The 17,351-nt window shown below is 47.0% G+C and overlaps 1 protein-coding gene across 1 annotated transcript in view; it reads left to right on the top strand.

Moving 5' to 3' along the window:
* frmd3 (FERM domain containing 3) overlaps positions 1 to 17,351 on the top strand; it is a 147,914-nt gene that overhangs the window by 94,740 nt on the left and 35,823 nt on the right. The window contains exons 10-14 of the mRNA XM_064975209.1: positions 6,097 to 6,185; positions 7,965 to 8,039; positions 9,574 to 9,642; positions 9,753 to 9,851; positions 13,861 to 13,904. Of these exons, the coding sequence (XP_064831281.1) occupies positions 6,097 to 6,185; positions 7,965 to 8,039; positions 9,574 to 9,642; positions 9,753 to 9,851; positions 13,861 to 13,904 (376 nt within the window). The remainder of the gene's footprint in view (positions 1 to 6,096; positions 6,186 to 7,964; positions 8,040 to 9,573; positions 9,643 to 9,752; positions 9,852 to 13,860; positions 13,905 to 17,351) is intronic.

Here is a 17,351-nt window from a genome sequence, read left to right as displayed (position 1 = left end):
AGTGTTCCATTGTTACAGTGGTTAAGTCTCTGTCAGTATTCGTGTTCCATTGTTACAGTGGTTAAGTCTCTGTCAGTATTAGTGTTCCATTGTTACAGTGGTTAAGTCTCTGTCAGTATTCGTGTTCCATTGTTACAGTGGTTAAGTCTCTATCAGTATTAGTGTTTCATTGTTACAGTGGTTAAGTCTCTGTCAGTATTAGTGTTTCATTGTTACAGTGGTTAAGTCTCTGTCAGTATTCGTGTTCCATTGTTACAGTGGTTAAGTCTCTATCAGTATTAGTGTTCCATTGTTACAGTGGTTAGGTCTCTATCAGTATTAGTGTTTCATTGTTACAGTGGTTAAGTCTCTGTCAGTATTAGTGTGACAGTGGTTAAGTCTCTGTTAGTATTAGTGTTACAGTGGTTAAGTCTCTGTCAGTATTAGTGTTACAGTGGTTAAGTCTCTATCAGTATTAGTGTTTCATTGTAACAGAGGTTAAGTCTCTGTCAGTATTAGTGTTACAGTGTTTAAGTCTCTGTCAGTATTAGTGTTACTGTGGTTAAGTCTCTGTCTGTATTCGTGTTCCATTGTTACAGTGGTTAAGTCTCTGTCAGTATTAGTGTTCCATTGTTACAGTGATTAAGTCTCTGTCAGTATTAGTGTTACAGTGGTTAAGTCTCTGTCAGTATTAGTGTGACAGTGGTTAAGTCTCTGTCATTATTAGTGTTACAGTGGTTAAGTCTCTGTCAGTATTAGTGTTACAGTGGTTAAGTCTCTGTCAGTATTAGTGTTCCATTGTTACAGTGGTTAAGTCTCTGTCAGTATTAGTGTTCCATTGTCACAGAGGTTAAGTCTCTGTCAGTATTCGTGTTCCATTGTTACAGTGGTTAGGTCTCTGTCAGTATTAGTGTTCCATTGTTACAGTGGTTAAGTCTCTGTCAGTATTAGTGTTCCATTGTTACAGAGGTTAAGTCTCTGTCAGTATTAGTGTTACAGTGTTAAGTCTCTGTCAGTATTAGTGTTACAGTGGTTAAGTCTCTGTCATTAGTGTTATGTTAGGTTAAGTCTCTGTCATAGTGTTACAGTGGTTAAGTCTCTGTCAGTAGTGTTCAGTGGTGTTCCATTGTTACAGTGGTTAAGTCTCTGTCAGTATTAGTGTTACAGTGGTTAAGTCTCTGTCAGTATTAGTGTTACAGTGGTTAAGTCTCTGTCAGTATTAGTGTTCCATTGTTACAGTGGTTAAGTTCCAGTATTTGTGTTCCATTGTTACAGAGGTTAAGTCTCTGTCAGTATTAGTGTGTTACAGTGGTTAAGTCTCTGTCAGTATTAGTGTTCCATTGTTACAGAGGTTAAGTCTCTGTCAGTATTAGTGTTACAGTGGTTAAGTCTCTGTCAGTATTAGTGTTACAGTGGTTAAGTCTCTGTCAGTATTAGTGTTCAATTGTTACAGTGGTTAAGTCTCTGTCAGTATTAGTGTTACAGTGGTTGTGTCAGTATTAGTTGACAGTGGTTAAGTCTCTGTCAGTATTAGTGTTACAGTGGTTAAGTCTCTGTCAGTATTAGTGTGACAGTGGTTAAGTCTCTGTCAGTATTAGTGTTCCATTGTTACAGTGGTTAAGTCTCTGTCAGTATTAGTGTTCCATTGTTACAGTGGTTAAGTCTCTGTCAGTATTAGTGTTCCATTGTTCCAGTGGTTAAGTCTCTGTCAGTATTAGTGTTCCATTGTTACAGTGGTTAAGTCTCTGTCAGTATTTGTGTTCAGTGGTCATTGTTATTCGTGTTCCATAGTTACAGTGGTTAAGTCTCTGTCAGTATTAGTGTTCCATTGTTACAGTGGTTAAGTCTCTGTCAGTATTAGTGTTACAGTGGTTAAGTCTCTGTCAGTATTAGTGTTACAGTGGTTAAGTCTCTGTCAGTATTAGTGTTACAGTGGTTAAGTCTCTGTCAGTATTAGTGTTACAGTGGTTAAGTCTCTGTCAGTATTAGTGTGACAGTGGTTAAGTCTCTGTCAGTATTAGTGTGACAGTGGTTAAGTCTCTGTCAGTATTAGTGTTACAGAGGTTAAGTCTCTGTCAGTAAGTGGTTAAGTCTCTGTCAGTATTAGTGTTACAGTGGTTAAGTCTCTGTCAGTATTAGTGTTACAGTGGTTAAGTCTCTGTCAGTATTAGTGTTACAGTGGTTAAGTCTCTGTCAGTATTATTGTTACTGTGGTTAAGTCTCTGTCAGTATTAGTGTTACAGTGGTTAAGTCTCTGTCAGTATTAGTGTGACAGTGGTTAAGTCTCTGTCAGTATTAGTGTTCCATTGTTACAGTGGTTAAGTCTCTGTCAGTATTAGTGTTCCATTGTCACAGAGGTTAAGTCTCTGTCAGTATTCGTGTTCCATTGTTACAGTGGTTAGGTCTCTGTCAGTATTAGTGTTCCATTGTTACAGTGGTTAGGTCTCTGTCAGTATTCGTGTTCCATTGTTACAGTGGTTAGTCTCTGTCAGTATTAGTGTTCCATTGTTACAGTGGTTAAGTCTCTGTCAGTATTCGTGTTCCATAGTTACAGTGGTTAAGTCTCTGTCAGTATTAGTGTTCCATTGTTACAGTGGTTAAGTCTCTGTCAGTATTCGTGTTCCATTGTCACAGAGGTTAAGTCTCTGTCAGTATTCGTGTTCCATTGTTCTGTCAGTATTAGTGTTCCATTTTTACAGAGGTTAAGTCTCTGTCAGTATTAGTGTTCCATTGTTACAGTGGTTAGGTCTCTGTCAGTATTAGTGTTCCATTGTTCCAGTGGTTAAGTCTCTGTCAGTATTAGTGTTCCATTGTTACAGTGGTTAAGTCTCTGTCAGTATTAGTGTTCCATTGTTACAGTGGTTAAGTCTCTGTCAGTATTAGTGTTCCATTGTTACTGTGGTTAAGTCTCTGTCAGTATTCGTGTTCCATAGTTACAGTGGTCAAGTCTCTGTCAGTATTAGTGTTCCATTGTTACAGTGGTTAAGTCTCTGTCAGTATTCGTGTTCCATTGTTACAGAGGTTAAGTCTCTGTCAGTATTAGTGTTACAGTGGTTAAGTCTCTGTCAGTATTAGTGTGACAGTGGTTAAGTCTCTGTCAGTATTAGTGTTACGGAGGTTAAGTCTCTGTCAGTATTAGTGTTACGGAGGTTAAGTCTCTGTCAGTATTAGGTGTTCAGTATTGTTACAGTGGTTAAGTCTCTGTCAGTATTAGTGTTACAGTGGTTAAGTCTCTGTCAGTATTAGTGTTACAGTGGTTAAGTCTCTGTCAGTATTAGTGTTACAGTGGTTAAGTCTCTGTCAGTATTACTGTGGTGTTCCATTGTTACAGTGGTTAAGTCTCTGTCAGTATTAGTGTTCCATTGTTACAGTGGTTAAGTCTCTATCAGTATTAGTGTTTCATTGTTACAGTGGTTAAGTCTCTGTCAGTATTATTAGTGTGTTACAGTGGTTAAGTCTCTGTCAGTATTACTGTGGTTAAGTCTCTGTCAGTATTAGTGTTACAGTGGTTAAGTCTCTGTCAGTATTAGTGTTCCATTGTTCCAGTGGTTAAGTCTCTGTCAGTATTAGTTTTCCATTGTTACAGTGGTTAAGTCTCTGTCAGTATTCGTGTTCCATAGTTACAGTGGTCAAGTCTCTGTCAGTATTCGTGTTCCATGTTACAGTGGTTAAGTCTCTGTCAGTATTAGTGTTCCATTGTTACAGTGGTTAAGTCTCTGTCAGTATTAGTGTTACAGTGGTTAAGTCTCTGTCAGTATTAGTGTTACAGTGGTTAAGTCTCTGTCAGTATTAGTGTTACAGTGGTTAAGTCTCTGTCAGTATTAGTGTGACAGTGGTTAAGTCTCTGTCAGTATTAGTGTGACAGTGGTTAAGTCTCTGTCAGTATTAGTGTTACAGAGGTTAAGTCTCTGTCAGTATTTGTGTTACAGTGGTTAAGTCTCTGTCAGTATTAGTGTTACAGTGGTTAGGTCTCTGTCAGTATTAGTGTTACAGTGGTTAAGTCTCTGTCAGTATTAGTGTTACTGTGGTTAAGTCTCTGTCAGTATTAGTGTTACAGTGGTTAAGTCTCTGTCAGTATTAGTGTGACAGTGGTTAAGTCTCTATCAGTATTAGTGTTCCATTGTCACAGAGGTTAAGTCTCTGTCAGTATTCGTGTTCCATTGTTACAGTGGTTAGGTCTCTGTCAGTATTAGTGTTCCATTGTTACAGTGGTTAGGTCTCTGTCAGTATTCGTGTTCCATTGTTACAGTGGTTAGGTCTCTGTCAGTATTAGTGTTCCATTGTTACTGTGGTTAAGTCTCTGTCAGTATTCGTGTTCCATAGTTACAGTGGTCAAGTCTCTGTCAGTATTAGTGTTCCATTGTTACAGTGGTTAAGTCTCTGTCAGTATTCGTGTTCCATTGTCACAGAGGTTAAGTCTCTGTCAGTATTCGTGTTCCATTGTTACAGTGGTTAGGTCTCTGTCAGTATTAGTGTTCCATTTTTACAGAGGTTAAGTCTCTGTCAGTATTCGTGTTCCATTGTTACAGTGGTTAGGTCTCTGTCAGTATTAGTGTTCCATTTACAGTGGTTAAGTCTCTGTCAGTATTAGTGTTCCATTGTTACAGTGGTTAAGTCTCTGTCAGTATTAGTGTTCCATTGTTACAGTGGTTAAGTCTCTGTCAGTATTAGTGTTCCATTGTTACAGTGGTTAAGTCTCTGTCAGTATTAGTGTGTTACAGTGGTCAAGTCTCTGTCAGTATTAGTGTTCCATTGTTACAGTGATTAAGTCTCTGTCAGTATTCGTGTTCCATTGTTACAGAGGTTAAGTCTCTGTCAGTATTAGTGTTACAGTGGTTAAGTCTCTGTCAGTATTAGTGTGACAGTGGTTAAGTCTCTGTCAGTATTAGTGTTACAGTGGTTAAGTCTCTGGTATTAGTGTTACAGTGGTTAAGTCTCTGTCAGTATTAGTGTTACAGTGGTTAAGTCTCTGTCAGTATTAGTGTTACGGAGGTTAAGTCTCTGTCAGTATTAGTGTTACAGAGGTTAAGTCTCTGTCAGTATTAGTTTTACAGTGGTTAAGTCTCTGTCAGTATTAGTGTTACAGTGGTTAAGTCTCTGTCAGTATTAGTGTTACAGTGGTTAAGTCTCTGTCAGTATTAGTGTTACAGTGGTTAAGTCTCTGTCAGTATTAGTGTTACAGTGGTTAAGTCTCTGTCAGTATTAGTGTTACAGTGGTTAAGTCTCTGTCAGTATTAGTGTTACAGTGGTTAAGTCTCTGTCAGTATTAAGTCTCTGTCAGTGTTACAGTGGTTAAGTCTCTGTCAGTATTAGTGTTACAGTGGTTAAGTCTCTGTCAGTATTAGTGTTACAGTGGTTAAGTCTCTGTCAGTATTAGTGTTACAGTGTTAAGTCTCTGTCAGTATTAGTGTTACAGTGGTTAAGTCTCTGTCAGTATTAGTGTTACAGAGGTTAAGTCTCTGTCAGTAGTGTTACAGTGGTTAAGGCTCTGTCGGTATTAGTGTTACAGTGGTTAAGTCTGTCCAGGTCAGGGAATGGCTGTGTCTTTGTGTCTCTGCTGTCAGGCTCTGGATCTGCTCTGTGCTCTGTAATGCTGCGGATACCATTGATCTGCCGTCTCATATTACCAGACACAGAGCAGATAACTGGACTGTTACTGGAATTGATCCCCCTCTTATCCACAGCTCTGCCCATAAACTCCCTCACACCCGTGGCCTTTTAAGAGCTGCTTAGTGCTGGTAGTACACAAGTCTTCTGCTCTCCACCTCCACTTCTCCCTAACAGACTGGATGTAGGTCTGGGTCAGCACTTTGCACAGCTCACTCTCAACATGTTCAGCACTTTGTTTTATGCCTCGTCCTAATTCACTGTCTTCCTCTGCTTTGATCATCTCCTTCCATCACTCTCTCGTCTCTCTCTCTCGCTCTCTGTCTCTCTGTCTGTCTGTCTGTCTGTCTGTCTGTCTGTCTGTCTGTGTCTCTCTCTCTCCCTCTCTCTCTTTCTATCGGTCTCTCTCTCTCTATGTCTCTCTTTCTCTCTCTCTGTCTCTCTCTGTCTCTCTCTGTCTCTCTCTGTCTCTCTCTGTCGCTCTCTCTCTGTCTGTCTGTCTCTCTGCAGAAGAAACTGGTGCTGACGTTCCACACCTCTACCCCAGCGGCGTGTAAACATTTGTGGAAGTGTGGGGTGGAGAACCAAGCATTTTACAAGTGAGTCCCACAAAACACTGCCACACTCTCATATTCATCTCTCTATCAAAGGTGGAACTTGTGTGTGTGTTTGGACGTGTTTAACTATTCTTGTGAATTCCCCACACAAGGTTAGCTGTACAAGAGAGTGTGTGTGTGTGTGTGTGTGTGTGTGTGTGTGTGTGTGTGTGTGTGTGTGTGTGTGTGTGTGTGTGTGTGTGTGTGTGTGTGTGTGTGTGTGTGTGTGTGTGTGTGTGTGTGTGTGTGTGTGCGTGTGTGTGTGCGTGTGTGTGGGTGTACAAGTTTTACTATACTTGTAAGTATCAGAAGTCCTCACAAGAATAGCAAACCAACTCAAATTCAGAGAAGTGAGGACATTTTGCCGGTCTTCACTTGTAAAGGTTAGGTTAGAGGTTAGGGGTTATGGTTAAGATTAGGGTTCAAGTTAAGGTAAGGGGTAACGCTTAGGGAAAATAGGATAATTATTATTATTTTTTTATTTTTTTTACCCCCTTTTCTCCCCAATTATGTGGTATCCAATTGTTAGTAGTTACTATCTTGTACGGGCTCGGGAGAGACGAAGGTCGAAAGCCATGCGTCCTCCTAAACACAACCCAACCAAGCCACAACTGCTTCTTAACACAGTGCGCATCCAACCCGGAAGCCAGCTTCACCAATGTGTCGGAGGAAACACTGTGCACCTGGCGACCTGGTTAGCGTGCACTGCGCCAAGCCCGCCACAGGAGTCGCTGGTGCGCGATGAGACAAGGACATCCCTACCGGCCAAGCCCTCCCTAACCCGGACTACGCTAGGCCAATTGTGCCCAGAGCCTGGGCGCGAACCCAGAGTCTCTGGTGGCAGGAAAATAGGATTTTGAATGGGAATCAATTGTCGGTCCCCAAAAATTCATCACAAGTATAGTAAGACATGGCTGTGTGTGTTTGTGTGTGTGTTTGTCTGTGCGCGTATGTGTGTGTGTGCGCGTAGGCATTAGCCAGGTTGATTTGTGGCTGCAGACTGCTGTTGTCAGTAGTTTAATCCAGAGTTATTAGTGTGACTGGCTGGATGGATGGATGGGGTTGGATGGGAGGGGTGGAGGGTTGGAAAGACAGACAGCACTGGCCCACAGGGCCAGCAGCTGAGCCTGGCTCCTGATTGCTTTTTTCTGGCTCTTGGGGGCTCGAGTTTCCCTGTTCCTCAGCAGAGAGGCAGGCTTGGATGTCAGATCAGAGCTCGTTAATCAAATAAGACTGAATTGAATTTAGAAAATGGCAGTCAAAGAGAGAACTGTGAAGTGCTGTCCTGGCACACATTAACCTTTTTGACAGGACCAACTAGACTGGATACCTGTGAAGTCCTATGAGTTCCTTTTTGACAGAACTAACTAGACTGGATACCTGTGAAGTCCTATGAGTTCCTTTTTGACAGGACCAACTAGACTGGATACCTGTGAAGTCCTATGAATTCCTTTTTGACAGGACCAACTAAACTGGATACCTGTGAAGTCCTATGAGTTCCTTTTTGACAGGACCAACACCTGTGAAGTCCTATGAATTCCTTTTTGACAGGACCAACTAAACTGGATACCTGTGAAGTCCTATGAGTTCCTTTTTGACAGGGCCAACTAGACTGGATACCTGTAAAGTCCTATGAGTTCCTTTTTGACAGAACTAACTAGACTGAAACAAACATTACATTTGGATACCTGTCAAGTCCTATGAGTTCCTAAATGCCAAATATAACTAATGAATCAATGTGCCATCTTGCTCAACAAACAATTATCTCCGTCTCTTTGACAGATGTGCAAAGTCAAGCCAGATCAAGACTGTGTCCAGCAGTAATATTTTCTTCAAGGGAAGCAGGTTTCGGTACAGGTGCGACATTGAATGCTTGGCTGTGTCACTGAGCCTTACTAAGCCAAGCTGTGTCCAGATAAATGCCCCTAGACTTATGTATTGTTTGTTTTCATCATTTCCCAAAGCATTTAACATGGCTTACATGCTACGTATCTCTTCATTTCAGCAGCTGGATAAGTGCTTAAGCAATTTAGCTTAATTTAGCTTAAGGGCTAGGTTATTTGTTATAGAGAATTAATTGGTTCAAGTCCGCAGGTAGCCTAGCGGTTGGAGCATTGGGCCGGTAATCAAAATGTTGCTGGTTTGAATCCCCGAGCCGACTAGTTGAAACATCTGCTGATGTGCCCTTGAGCAAGGCCCTTAACCATAATTGCTCCTCTAAGTCGCATTTGAAAGAGCGTCTGATAAAATTAAATTGTAAAAGTCATGTTTTTCCCCCAAGATGGACTAGGTCTAGGTAACATACTGTATAACATGTTGATATGATCTCAGGTTTGGGGACAATGTTTGGATTAAGGTTGATTTCCAGTTTTGGTGTAACTTCACCCTGTATGAGACAGTACACACTGTAGAACTACACCAAGACAAAGTCACACTGTAGAACTACACCAAGACAAAGTCACACTGTAGAACTACACCAAGACAAAGTCACACTGTAGAACTACACCAAGACAAAGTAGACAAAGTCACACTGTAGAACTACACCAAGACAAAGTCACACTGTAGAACTACACCAAGACAAAGTCACACTGTAGAACTACACCAAGACAAAGTCACACTGTAGAACTACACCAAGACAAAGTCACACTGTAGAACTACACCAAGACAAAGTCACACTGTAGAACTACACCAAGACAAAGTCACACTGTAGAACTACACCTAGACAAAGTCACACTGTAGAACTACACTGTAGAATTACACCTAGACAAAGTCACACTGTAGAACTACAAGACAAAGTCACACTGTAGAACTACACCAAGACAAAGTCACACTGCAGAACTACACCAAGACAAAGTCACACTGTAGAACTACACCAAGACAAAGTCACACTGCAGAACTACACCTAGACAAAGTCACACTGTAGAACTACACCAAGACAAAGTCACACTGCAGAACTACACCTAGACAAAGTCACACTGTAGAACTACACCTAGACAAAATCACACTGTAGAACTACACCAAGACAAAGTCACACTGTAGATCTACACCAAGACAAAGTCACACTGTAGAACTACACCAAGACAAAGTCACACTGCAGAACTACACCTAGACAAAGTCACACTGTAGAACTACACCAAGACAAAGTCACACTGTCTACACTGTCACACTGTAGATCTACACCAAGACAAAGTCACACTGTAGAACTGCAGAACACCAAGACAAAGACAAAGTCACACTGTAGAACTACACCAAGACAAAGTCACACTGCAGAACTACACCTAGACAAAGTCACACTGTAGAACTACACCTAGACAAAATCACACTGTAGAGCTACACCTAGACAAAGTCTCTTATTGGGTTCTCCAAAATGACATTTTGGTTTTCTCTTTAGTGGAAGAGTTGCGAAAGAAGTCATCGAAGCCAGCTCCAAGATCCAGAGAGATCCACCGGAGGTGCATAGGTGAGAGAGAGAGCAGAACCTCACTGTCATGTGGTTAGTACCACATACCAGGAAAATGTGTGTTTAGTCTGGCAAATCAGATAACAAGTGCTTTTTATACCATGTTTCAGGTTACACTTTGGGCAGAGCAGAAGCTTCAACTCACTGAGCCACAAAAACCTGATCATAAACATGGAGCCTCTTGTCCCAGCACTGCCCTCCACCAATGAGTATGAAGAGACCTCGGCAGACAATGGTAAGAGCACGCAGTCACACACACACACACTCAGGCAAATAATACATGCACGCATGCATGCATACACACACACACACCGGCCGCATCCTTGCGTTTGCTTGGTCTCCAATGACAGCTGTTAGGTATGCAACTCTCGGAGTTGGAGTGTAAATTGAGAAGCTGATGCTACGGTAAGCCTCGTTTCCCTGGAGACTCCAATCACAGAGCTAAAAATACACCTCCCATGAGCCTCCCTGAGGACACCATGCTGGTAATGACCAGTCACGGAAGTGCACCATGACATCACGGAAACAGACCTAAGACCCAAGCTAGGGTTAGCGTTAACAGTAACTTAATTAGCACATATTTGTTTAGCTCAAAGGGGTGTGTGTGTGTGTGTGTGTGTGTGTGTGTGTGTGTGTGTGTGTGTGTGTGTGATACAGCTGTCTCTATTACTTTGTTTACTAAACCTCATGTTAGTCTCATCCTCAGATATACAGTACAATAGATGGCTTGTAAACGGTAGGCTGGTTTATGTGTGGCATAGAAGCTGGTGCCTCTTGTCCTGTAAATGGTATAAGGTGGAGTTGTTCCAGACTAGGACTGACAGGCCGGTAGTATGTATAGTGGTCGTTAGTTGTTCCAGACTAGGACTGACAGGCCGGTAGTATGTATAGTGGTCGTTAGTTGTTCCAGACTAGGACTGACAGGCCGGTAGTATGTATAGTGGTCGTTAGTTGTTCCAGACTAGACTGACAGGCCGGTAGTATGTATAGTGGTCGTTAGTTGTTCCAGACTAGGACTGACAGGCCGGTAGTATGTATAGTGGTCGTTAGTTGTTCCAGACTAGGACTGACAGGCCGGTAGTATGTATAGTGGTCGTTAGTTGTTCCAGACTAGGACTGACAGGCCGGTAGTATGTATAGTGGTCGTTAGTTGTTCCAGACTAGGACTGACAGGCCGGTAGTATGTATAGTGGTCGTTAGTTGTTCCAGACTAGGACTGACAGGCCGGTAGTATGTATAGTGGTCGTTAGTTGTTCCAGACTAGGACTGACAGGCCGGTAGTATGTATAGTGGTCGTTAGTTGTTCCAGACTAGGACTGACAGGCTGGTGGTATATATAGGGGTCAGTATAAGAGTGTTCTACCGAGGGACCACAGAGCCGAATCCATCAGCTCTACTGCTGACACTCTGGCTTAACACTGGCCTAGGATCAGTTTATCCCCAGCAGGCTGTCTGACCCCTTGGGGGGGAACAGAGATGGAAGAAAGAGAGGGGGAGGTGAAGAGGAGAGAGGGAAGAAGAGAAAAGGGGAGAGGGGAGGTGAAGAGGAGAGAGGGAAGAAGAGAAAAGGGGAGAGGGGGAAGGAGGAGAGGAGAGAGGGCAGAAACCTGAACCAGTCACTCTATGTATGGGTGGGCCAATCAGACATATATTTGTTTATGTCCTCTACGTGTCAGTGTTACCTAAACATGCAAACACATCAGATAGAAGTCAAAGCAAGCAGTGCACTGGGATGACATTCAGATTAACAAAAATGACATTCACTCTCATGGGATGGGGTGGCTAAAAATAATGAACTGAAAGCCACACCCCCAATTAGCCACCAATCTGACTGAGACATATGTCCCTGTGCTTCTATAGCTATATACTGTATGTACCAGGCCACTGCCTACTTCATTAGTTCATTTAGCAATCAACACAGCTGATAAACCAGTGCCTTTATCACAGTCCACACATGTATATTGTAGCTTTAATTAGCTATAAAACTGCACATTTTCCTCTTTGCCCCATGGCAAAATGTGTGGAATTACAGGACATTAGCTTTAAAAAAGCAACATTTTCTCTCAGCCTCATGTTAAAATGTGTAGAATAGTATGAGATTAGTTATAAAACTGAAAATGTTCATCTTTGCTCAATGTGTAGCATGGCAGGATTTCTGCAGGCCCACACACCAACGGATTTCTGTCTACGCCACTGACCTGAACTTGTTTTTAAAAATACTTAGTGTTTGCCATCCGTCAGCGGGGGTGAGGTATCAGGAGACATCCAGGGGGCCTGTCTCTCTCTCCCTCTGAGTCATACCCCCGAGGTGTTACCCCCTGGATTCTAACACACACACACATACACACAAACGTCCCTCTTTCACATTCCCATTTCGGGGCATTACGCTATTACACGCATAGGACTCTATTCTCACTCCAGTCAGCTTCTTATCCACCATCCTGCAGGACAATTTACAGCATATGCCTGCCGGAAAAAAATGATCTTGGCTGGGTTTTAAAGAACTACCAGAGTGGCCATTTCATCTGTCATCTCTCGAATGACTGGACCGGAGCAAGAAGCAGTCACCAGCAGCAGGTGTTGGTGTTGACCAGGCCTATAGACCCTGAGCCTCTGTAGTCTCTGTAGGCCTCCTATGACTGACGAGCACAGCCTGTCTAGTCTACCCCAGGGCCACTGAGGGCCACTACACAGGGCCGGGTTGGCTGGTTGGCTGGCTTGCTGGAAGAGGACTTGCCACCCCTCAGAGCCTGGTTCCTCTCTAGGTTCCTGCCTGTCTAGGGAGTTTCTCCTAGCCACCGTGCCTCTACATCTGCATTGCTTGCTTTCTGGGGTTTTAGGCTGGGTTTCTGTATAAGCACTTTGTGACATCCGCTTGTTTGAAAAGGGCTCCATAAATACATTTGATTGTTAAATTGATAACCCTAAGGGGGGTTAGGAATATAAACCCCTTCATATGCATCAGCATGAATGGGTAATATAACAGTATGTGAACATGTATGTGTTTGTGTGGGAATGAGACATAGTAATCTCCTCTGGCCCCCTCTCTCCCTAGCGTCTCTGGGCCCCCTCTCTCCCTAGCGTCTCTGGGCCCCCTCTCTCCATCGCGTCTCTGGGCCCCCTCTCTCCCTAGCTTCCCTGGCCCCCCTCTCTCTCTAGGTTCCCTGGTCCCCCCTCTCTGCCTAGGTTCCCTGGCCCCCCCTCTCTGCCCCCTCTCTCCTAACCTTTCTGCCCATCCCTCTCTCCTATCCTCTCTGACCCTCCTCTCTACTAAGCCATTCTGCCCCCCTCTCTCATATACTCTCTGACCCCCTCTCTACCAAGCCATTCTGGCCCCCTCTCTCCCAACCTCTCCTCTCTAGCCTCTCTGACACCCCTCTCTCCTAGCCTCTCTGACCCCCTCTCTCCTAACCATTCTGTCCCCCTCTCTCCTAGCCTCTCTGTCCCCCTCTCTCCTAGCCTCTCTGTCCCCCCCTCTCTCCTAGCCATTCTGTCCCCCCCTCCCTAGCCTCTCCTCCTAGCCTCTCTGGCCCCCCCCCCCCTCTCTGTCCCCCCTCTCTCCTAGCCTCTCTGGCCCCCCCTCTCTCCTAGCCTCTCTGTCCCCCCTCTCTCCTAGCCTCTCTGTCCCCCCTCTCTCCTAGCCTCTCTGTCCCCCCTCTCTCCTAGCCTCTCTGGCCCCCCTCTCTCCTAGCCTCTCTGTCCCCCTCTCTCCTAGCCTCTCTTGCCCCCCTCTCTCCTAGCCTCTCTGTCCCCCTCTCTCCTAGCCTCTCTGTCCCCCTCTCTCCTAGCCTCTCTGAACCCCCCTCTCTCCTTGCCTCTCTGCCCCCCTCTCTCCTAGCCTCTCTGAACCCCCTCTCTCTCCTAGCCTCTCTGAACCCCCTACTCCTAGCCTCTCTGGCCCCCCTCTCTCCTAGCCTCTCTGCCCCCCCTCTCTCCTAGCCTCTCTGGCCCTAATCAGTCAGAGATTAGCTGGCCCTCTCTGCAAGACCAGGGGTGTAAAAATAGGCCCTCCTGCTTTTGGGATGATCCACCCTTAATGCCCTGTCTTTGTTAACGCTGCTGACATTGAAGTCATCTGGGAGAGTTGTGTGTGTGTGTATGCGTATTAAACCTGGTGCAGAGCTCAGAGGACAGTCAGTCAGTGTGTGTGGGAGTCGAGGCGCTGCCGGGTCAGAGTTAACGGGGGAGCAAAGTTGCCATGGAGCTTCTGGAGCAGAGGAATGAGGCAGATATTGGGTTGGGAGTCGGGGACCCTCTGGGGTGTGGGGGTGTTTTGCGGCAGCCGGTGGACTTGGGTGAGGAGCTGGGTGAGGGGCTGTGTGAGGAGCTGGGTGAGGGGCTGGGCGAGGAACTGGTTGAGGAGCTGGGTGAGGGGCTGGTTGAGGGGCTGGTTGAGGGGCAGGGTGAGGAGCTGGTTGAGGAGCTGGGTGAGGGGCTGGTTGAGGGGCTGGTTGAGGGGCAGGGTGAGGGGCTGGGTGAGGAGCTGGTTGAGGAGCTGGGTGAGGGGCTGAGTAAGGAGCTGGTTGAGGAGCTGGTTGAGGAGCTGGTTGAGGAGCTGGGTGAGGGGCTGGGTGAGGGGCTGGGTGAGGGGCTGGGTGAGGGGCTGGTTGAGGAGCTGGGTGAGGGGCTGAGTAAGGGGCTGGTTGAGGAGCTGGGTGAGGAGCTGGTTGAGGGGCTGGATAAGGAGGTAGAGGAGATCCTACGTGTGGGTTGTGGGGAGGTTCTGGAGGAGCGGGGAGATGCGGTGCGCTGCCGGTTAAAGATCACCACCAGTCACAACCTGCAGCTCCGCATGGCCAACCACACGGCCCGGGACGTCTATGTACGCCTGCTCGGCCACGGGGAGCGCATCTCTGGGACCGGTACGGAACCATGGAATCAATGGGATGGGGTTTGTGGGTGTGTGTATAATCAGTAGTGTATGGGTCACAGTCCGGGGGAAATTAACGATTTAATAATGTACACTGTTAACATGTCTTTCTGACCTTGCTCCATAAACTCAGTTGATTTACTGACGTTGTTGTCAGGTCGAGCCTGTTGTTTGTTAATGGTCTGTTTATGGTTTAGTGTGAACGAGACATTGGCTGGACTGGAGCATCAGTGACGAGCGTCCACTGTATCTGTGATAGTTTTATGGAGCTCTGCTGTCTCTGGTGTCTGGTTTCACAAGGCTAGAGTGGCGGGACATAGCGGGGAAAACCGTGTGTGTGTGTGTATGTGTGTGTGTGTGTGTGTTGAGGAGGAGCTGCAGGAATCTAACGGCTCAGTCTGTGACCTGATCTGAGTACAAAACCACCCGTGATTACATTATCTACTGCTAAACTGACAGGGGAACAGAGAGAGCGAGGGGGAGAGTGTCTGGTGATAGTTATGTGAGCTCTCTTCCATTAATATGGGAGGCTCACTCACTCCTTAGTGATCAGTTGACCTGAAGGAGAGGACTCACTCCTCAGTGATCAGGTGACCTGAAGGAGAGGACTCACTCCTCAGTGATCAGGTGACCTGAAGGAGAGGACTCACTCCTCAGTGATCAGGTGACCTGAAGGAGAGGACTCACTCCTCAGTGATCAGGTGACCTGAAGGAGAGGACTCACTCTTCAGTGATCAGGTGACCTGAAGGAGAGGACTCACTCTTCAGTGATCAGGTGACTTGAAGGAGAGTATCACCATGAGGTGTCGAGAATGACAAAACAGCTCCCTTCCACCTCTCTCTCTACCCTCCATCTCTCTCTCTCCCCTCCACCTCTCTCTCCCCTCCACCCTCTCACCCCTCCACCTCTCTCTCTCCCCTCCACCTCTCTCTCCCCTCCACCTCTCTCACCCCTCCACCTCTCTCACCCCTCCACCTCTCTCTCTCCCCTCCACCTCTCTCTCCCCTCCATCTCTCTCTCCCCTCCACCTCTCTCTCCCCTCCACCTCTCTGTCTCCCTCTCCATCTCCCTCCCCTGTCCACCCTCCTCCCCTCCACTCTCTCCATCTCCCTCCACCTGGCCTTTGTCTCACCCTCCACCTCTCCATCTCCCTCCACCTCTCGCTGTCTGCCCTCCACCCTCTCCATCTCCCCTCCACCTCTCTCCATCTCCCCTCCACCTCTCGCTGTCTGCCCTCCACCTCTCTCCATCTCCCCTCCACGTCTCCCTACCCTCCACCTCTCTCTGTCTCCCCTCTCCACCTCTCTCTGTCTCCCCTCTCCACCTCTCTCTGTCTCCCCTCTCCACCTCTCTGTCTCCCCTCTCCACCTCTCTCCATCTCTCCTCCACCTCTCTCCATCTCTCCTCCACCTCTCCCTACCCTCCACCTCTCCCTACCCTCCACCTCTCTAAATCTCCCCTCCACCTCCTCCTACCCTCCACCTCTCTAAATCTCCCCTCCACCTCTCCCTACCCTCCATCTCTCTCTATCTCCCCTCCACCTCTCTTTATCTCCTCTCCATCTCTCTCTATCTCCCCTCCACCTCTCTCTGTCTCTTGTCCACCTCTCTCTGTCTCTTGTCCACCTCTCTCTGTCTCTTGTCCACCTCTCTCTGTCTCTTGTCCACCTCTCTCTGTCTCTTGTCCACCACCTCTCTGTCTCCCCTCCACCTACCCTCCTCTGTCTATCCCCTCCACATCTCTCTATCTGTCTCCCCGACCACCTCTCCTGTCTCCCCTCCACCTCTCTCTGTCTCTTGTCCCCTGTCTACCCTCCATCTCTCTGTCTCCCCGTCCACCTCTCTCTGTCTCCCGTCCACCTCTCTCTGTCTCCCCGTCCACCTCTCTCTGTCTCTTGTCCACCTCTCTCTGTCTCCCCGTCCACCTCTCTCTGTCTCCCCGTCCACCTCTCTCTGTCTCCCCGTCCACCTCTCTCTGTCTCCCCGACCACCTCTCTCTGTCTCCCCGACCACCTCTCTCTGTCTCCCCCGACCACCCCTCTGTCTCCCCGTCCACCTCTCTGTCTCCCCGTCCACCTCTCTCTGTCTCCCCGTCCACCTCTCTCTGTCTCCCCGTCCACCTCTCTCTGTCTCCCCGTCCACCTCTCTCTGTCTCTTGTCCACCTCTCTCTGTCTCTTGTCCACCTCTCTCTGTCTCCCCCTCCACCTCTCTCTGTCTCCCCGTCCACTCTCTCTGTCTCCCCGACCACCTCTCTCTGTCTCCCCCGTCCACCTCTCTCTGTCTCCCCGTCCACCTCTCTCTGTCTCCCCGTCCACCTCTCTCTGTCTCCCCGTCCACCTCTCTCTGTCTCCCCGTCCACCTCTCTCTGTCTCCCCGTCCACCTCTCTCTGTCTCCCCGTCCACCTCTCTCTGTCTCCCCGTCCACCTCTCTCTGTCTCCCCGTCCACCTCTCTCTGTCTCCCCGTCCACCTCTCTCTGTCTCCCCGTCCACCTCTCTCTGTCTCTCCTCCACCTCTCTAACTCTCTGTCTCCCCTTCAGCTCTCTCCATCTCTCCTCCATCTCTCCTCCACCTCTAACTCTCTGTCTCCCCTCCACCTCTCTCCATCTCCTTTCCACCTCTCCCTGTCTCCCCTTGATCTCTCTTCATCTCCCCTCCACCTCTCTCTCTGTCTCCCCTCCACCTCTCTCTCTGTCTCCCCTCCACCTCTCTCTCTATCTCCCCCCCACCTCTCTCCATCTCCCCTCCACCTCTCTCCATCTCCCCTCCACCTCCTGTCTCTCCATCTCTCCCCTCCACCTCCTCCTCCACCTCTCCCTATCCTCCCCTCTCCCACCTC

This window comes from Oncorhynchus masou, chromosome 1 (assembly GCF_036934945.1).
Source record: "Oncorhynchus masou masou isolate Uvic2021 chromosome 1, UVic_Omas_1.1, whole genome shotgun sequence".
In the NCBI taxonomy this organism is placed as follows: Eukaryota; Metazoa; Chordata; class Actinopteri; order Salmoniformes; family Salmonidae; genus Oncorhynchus; species Oncorhynchus masou.
Note: the sequence above shows the minus strand (reverse complement) of the source record. Positions and strands in the feature narration are given on the sequence as shown.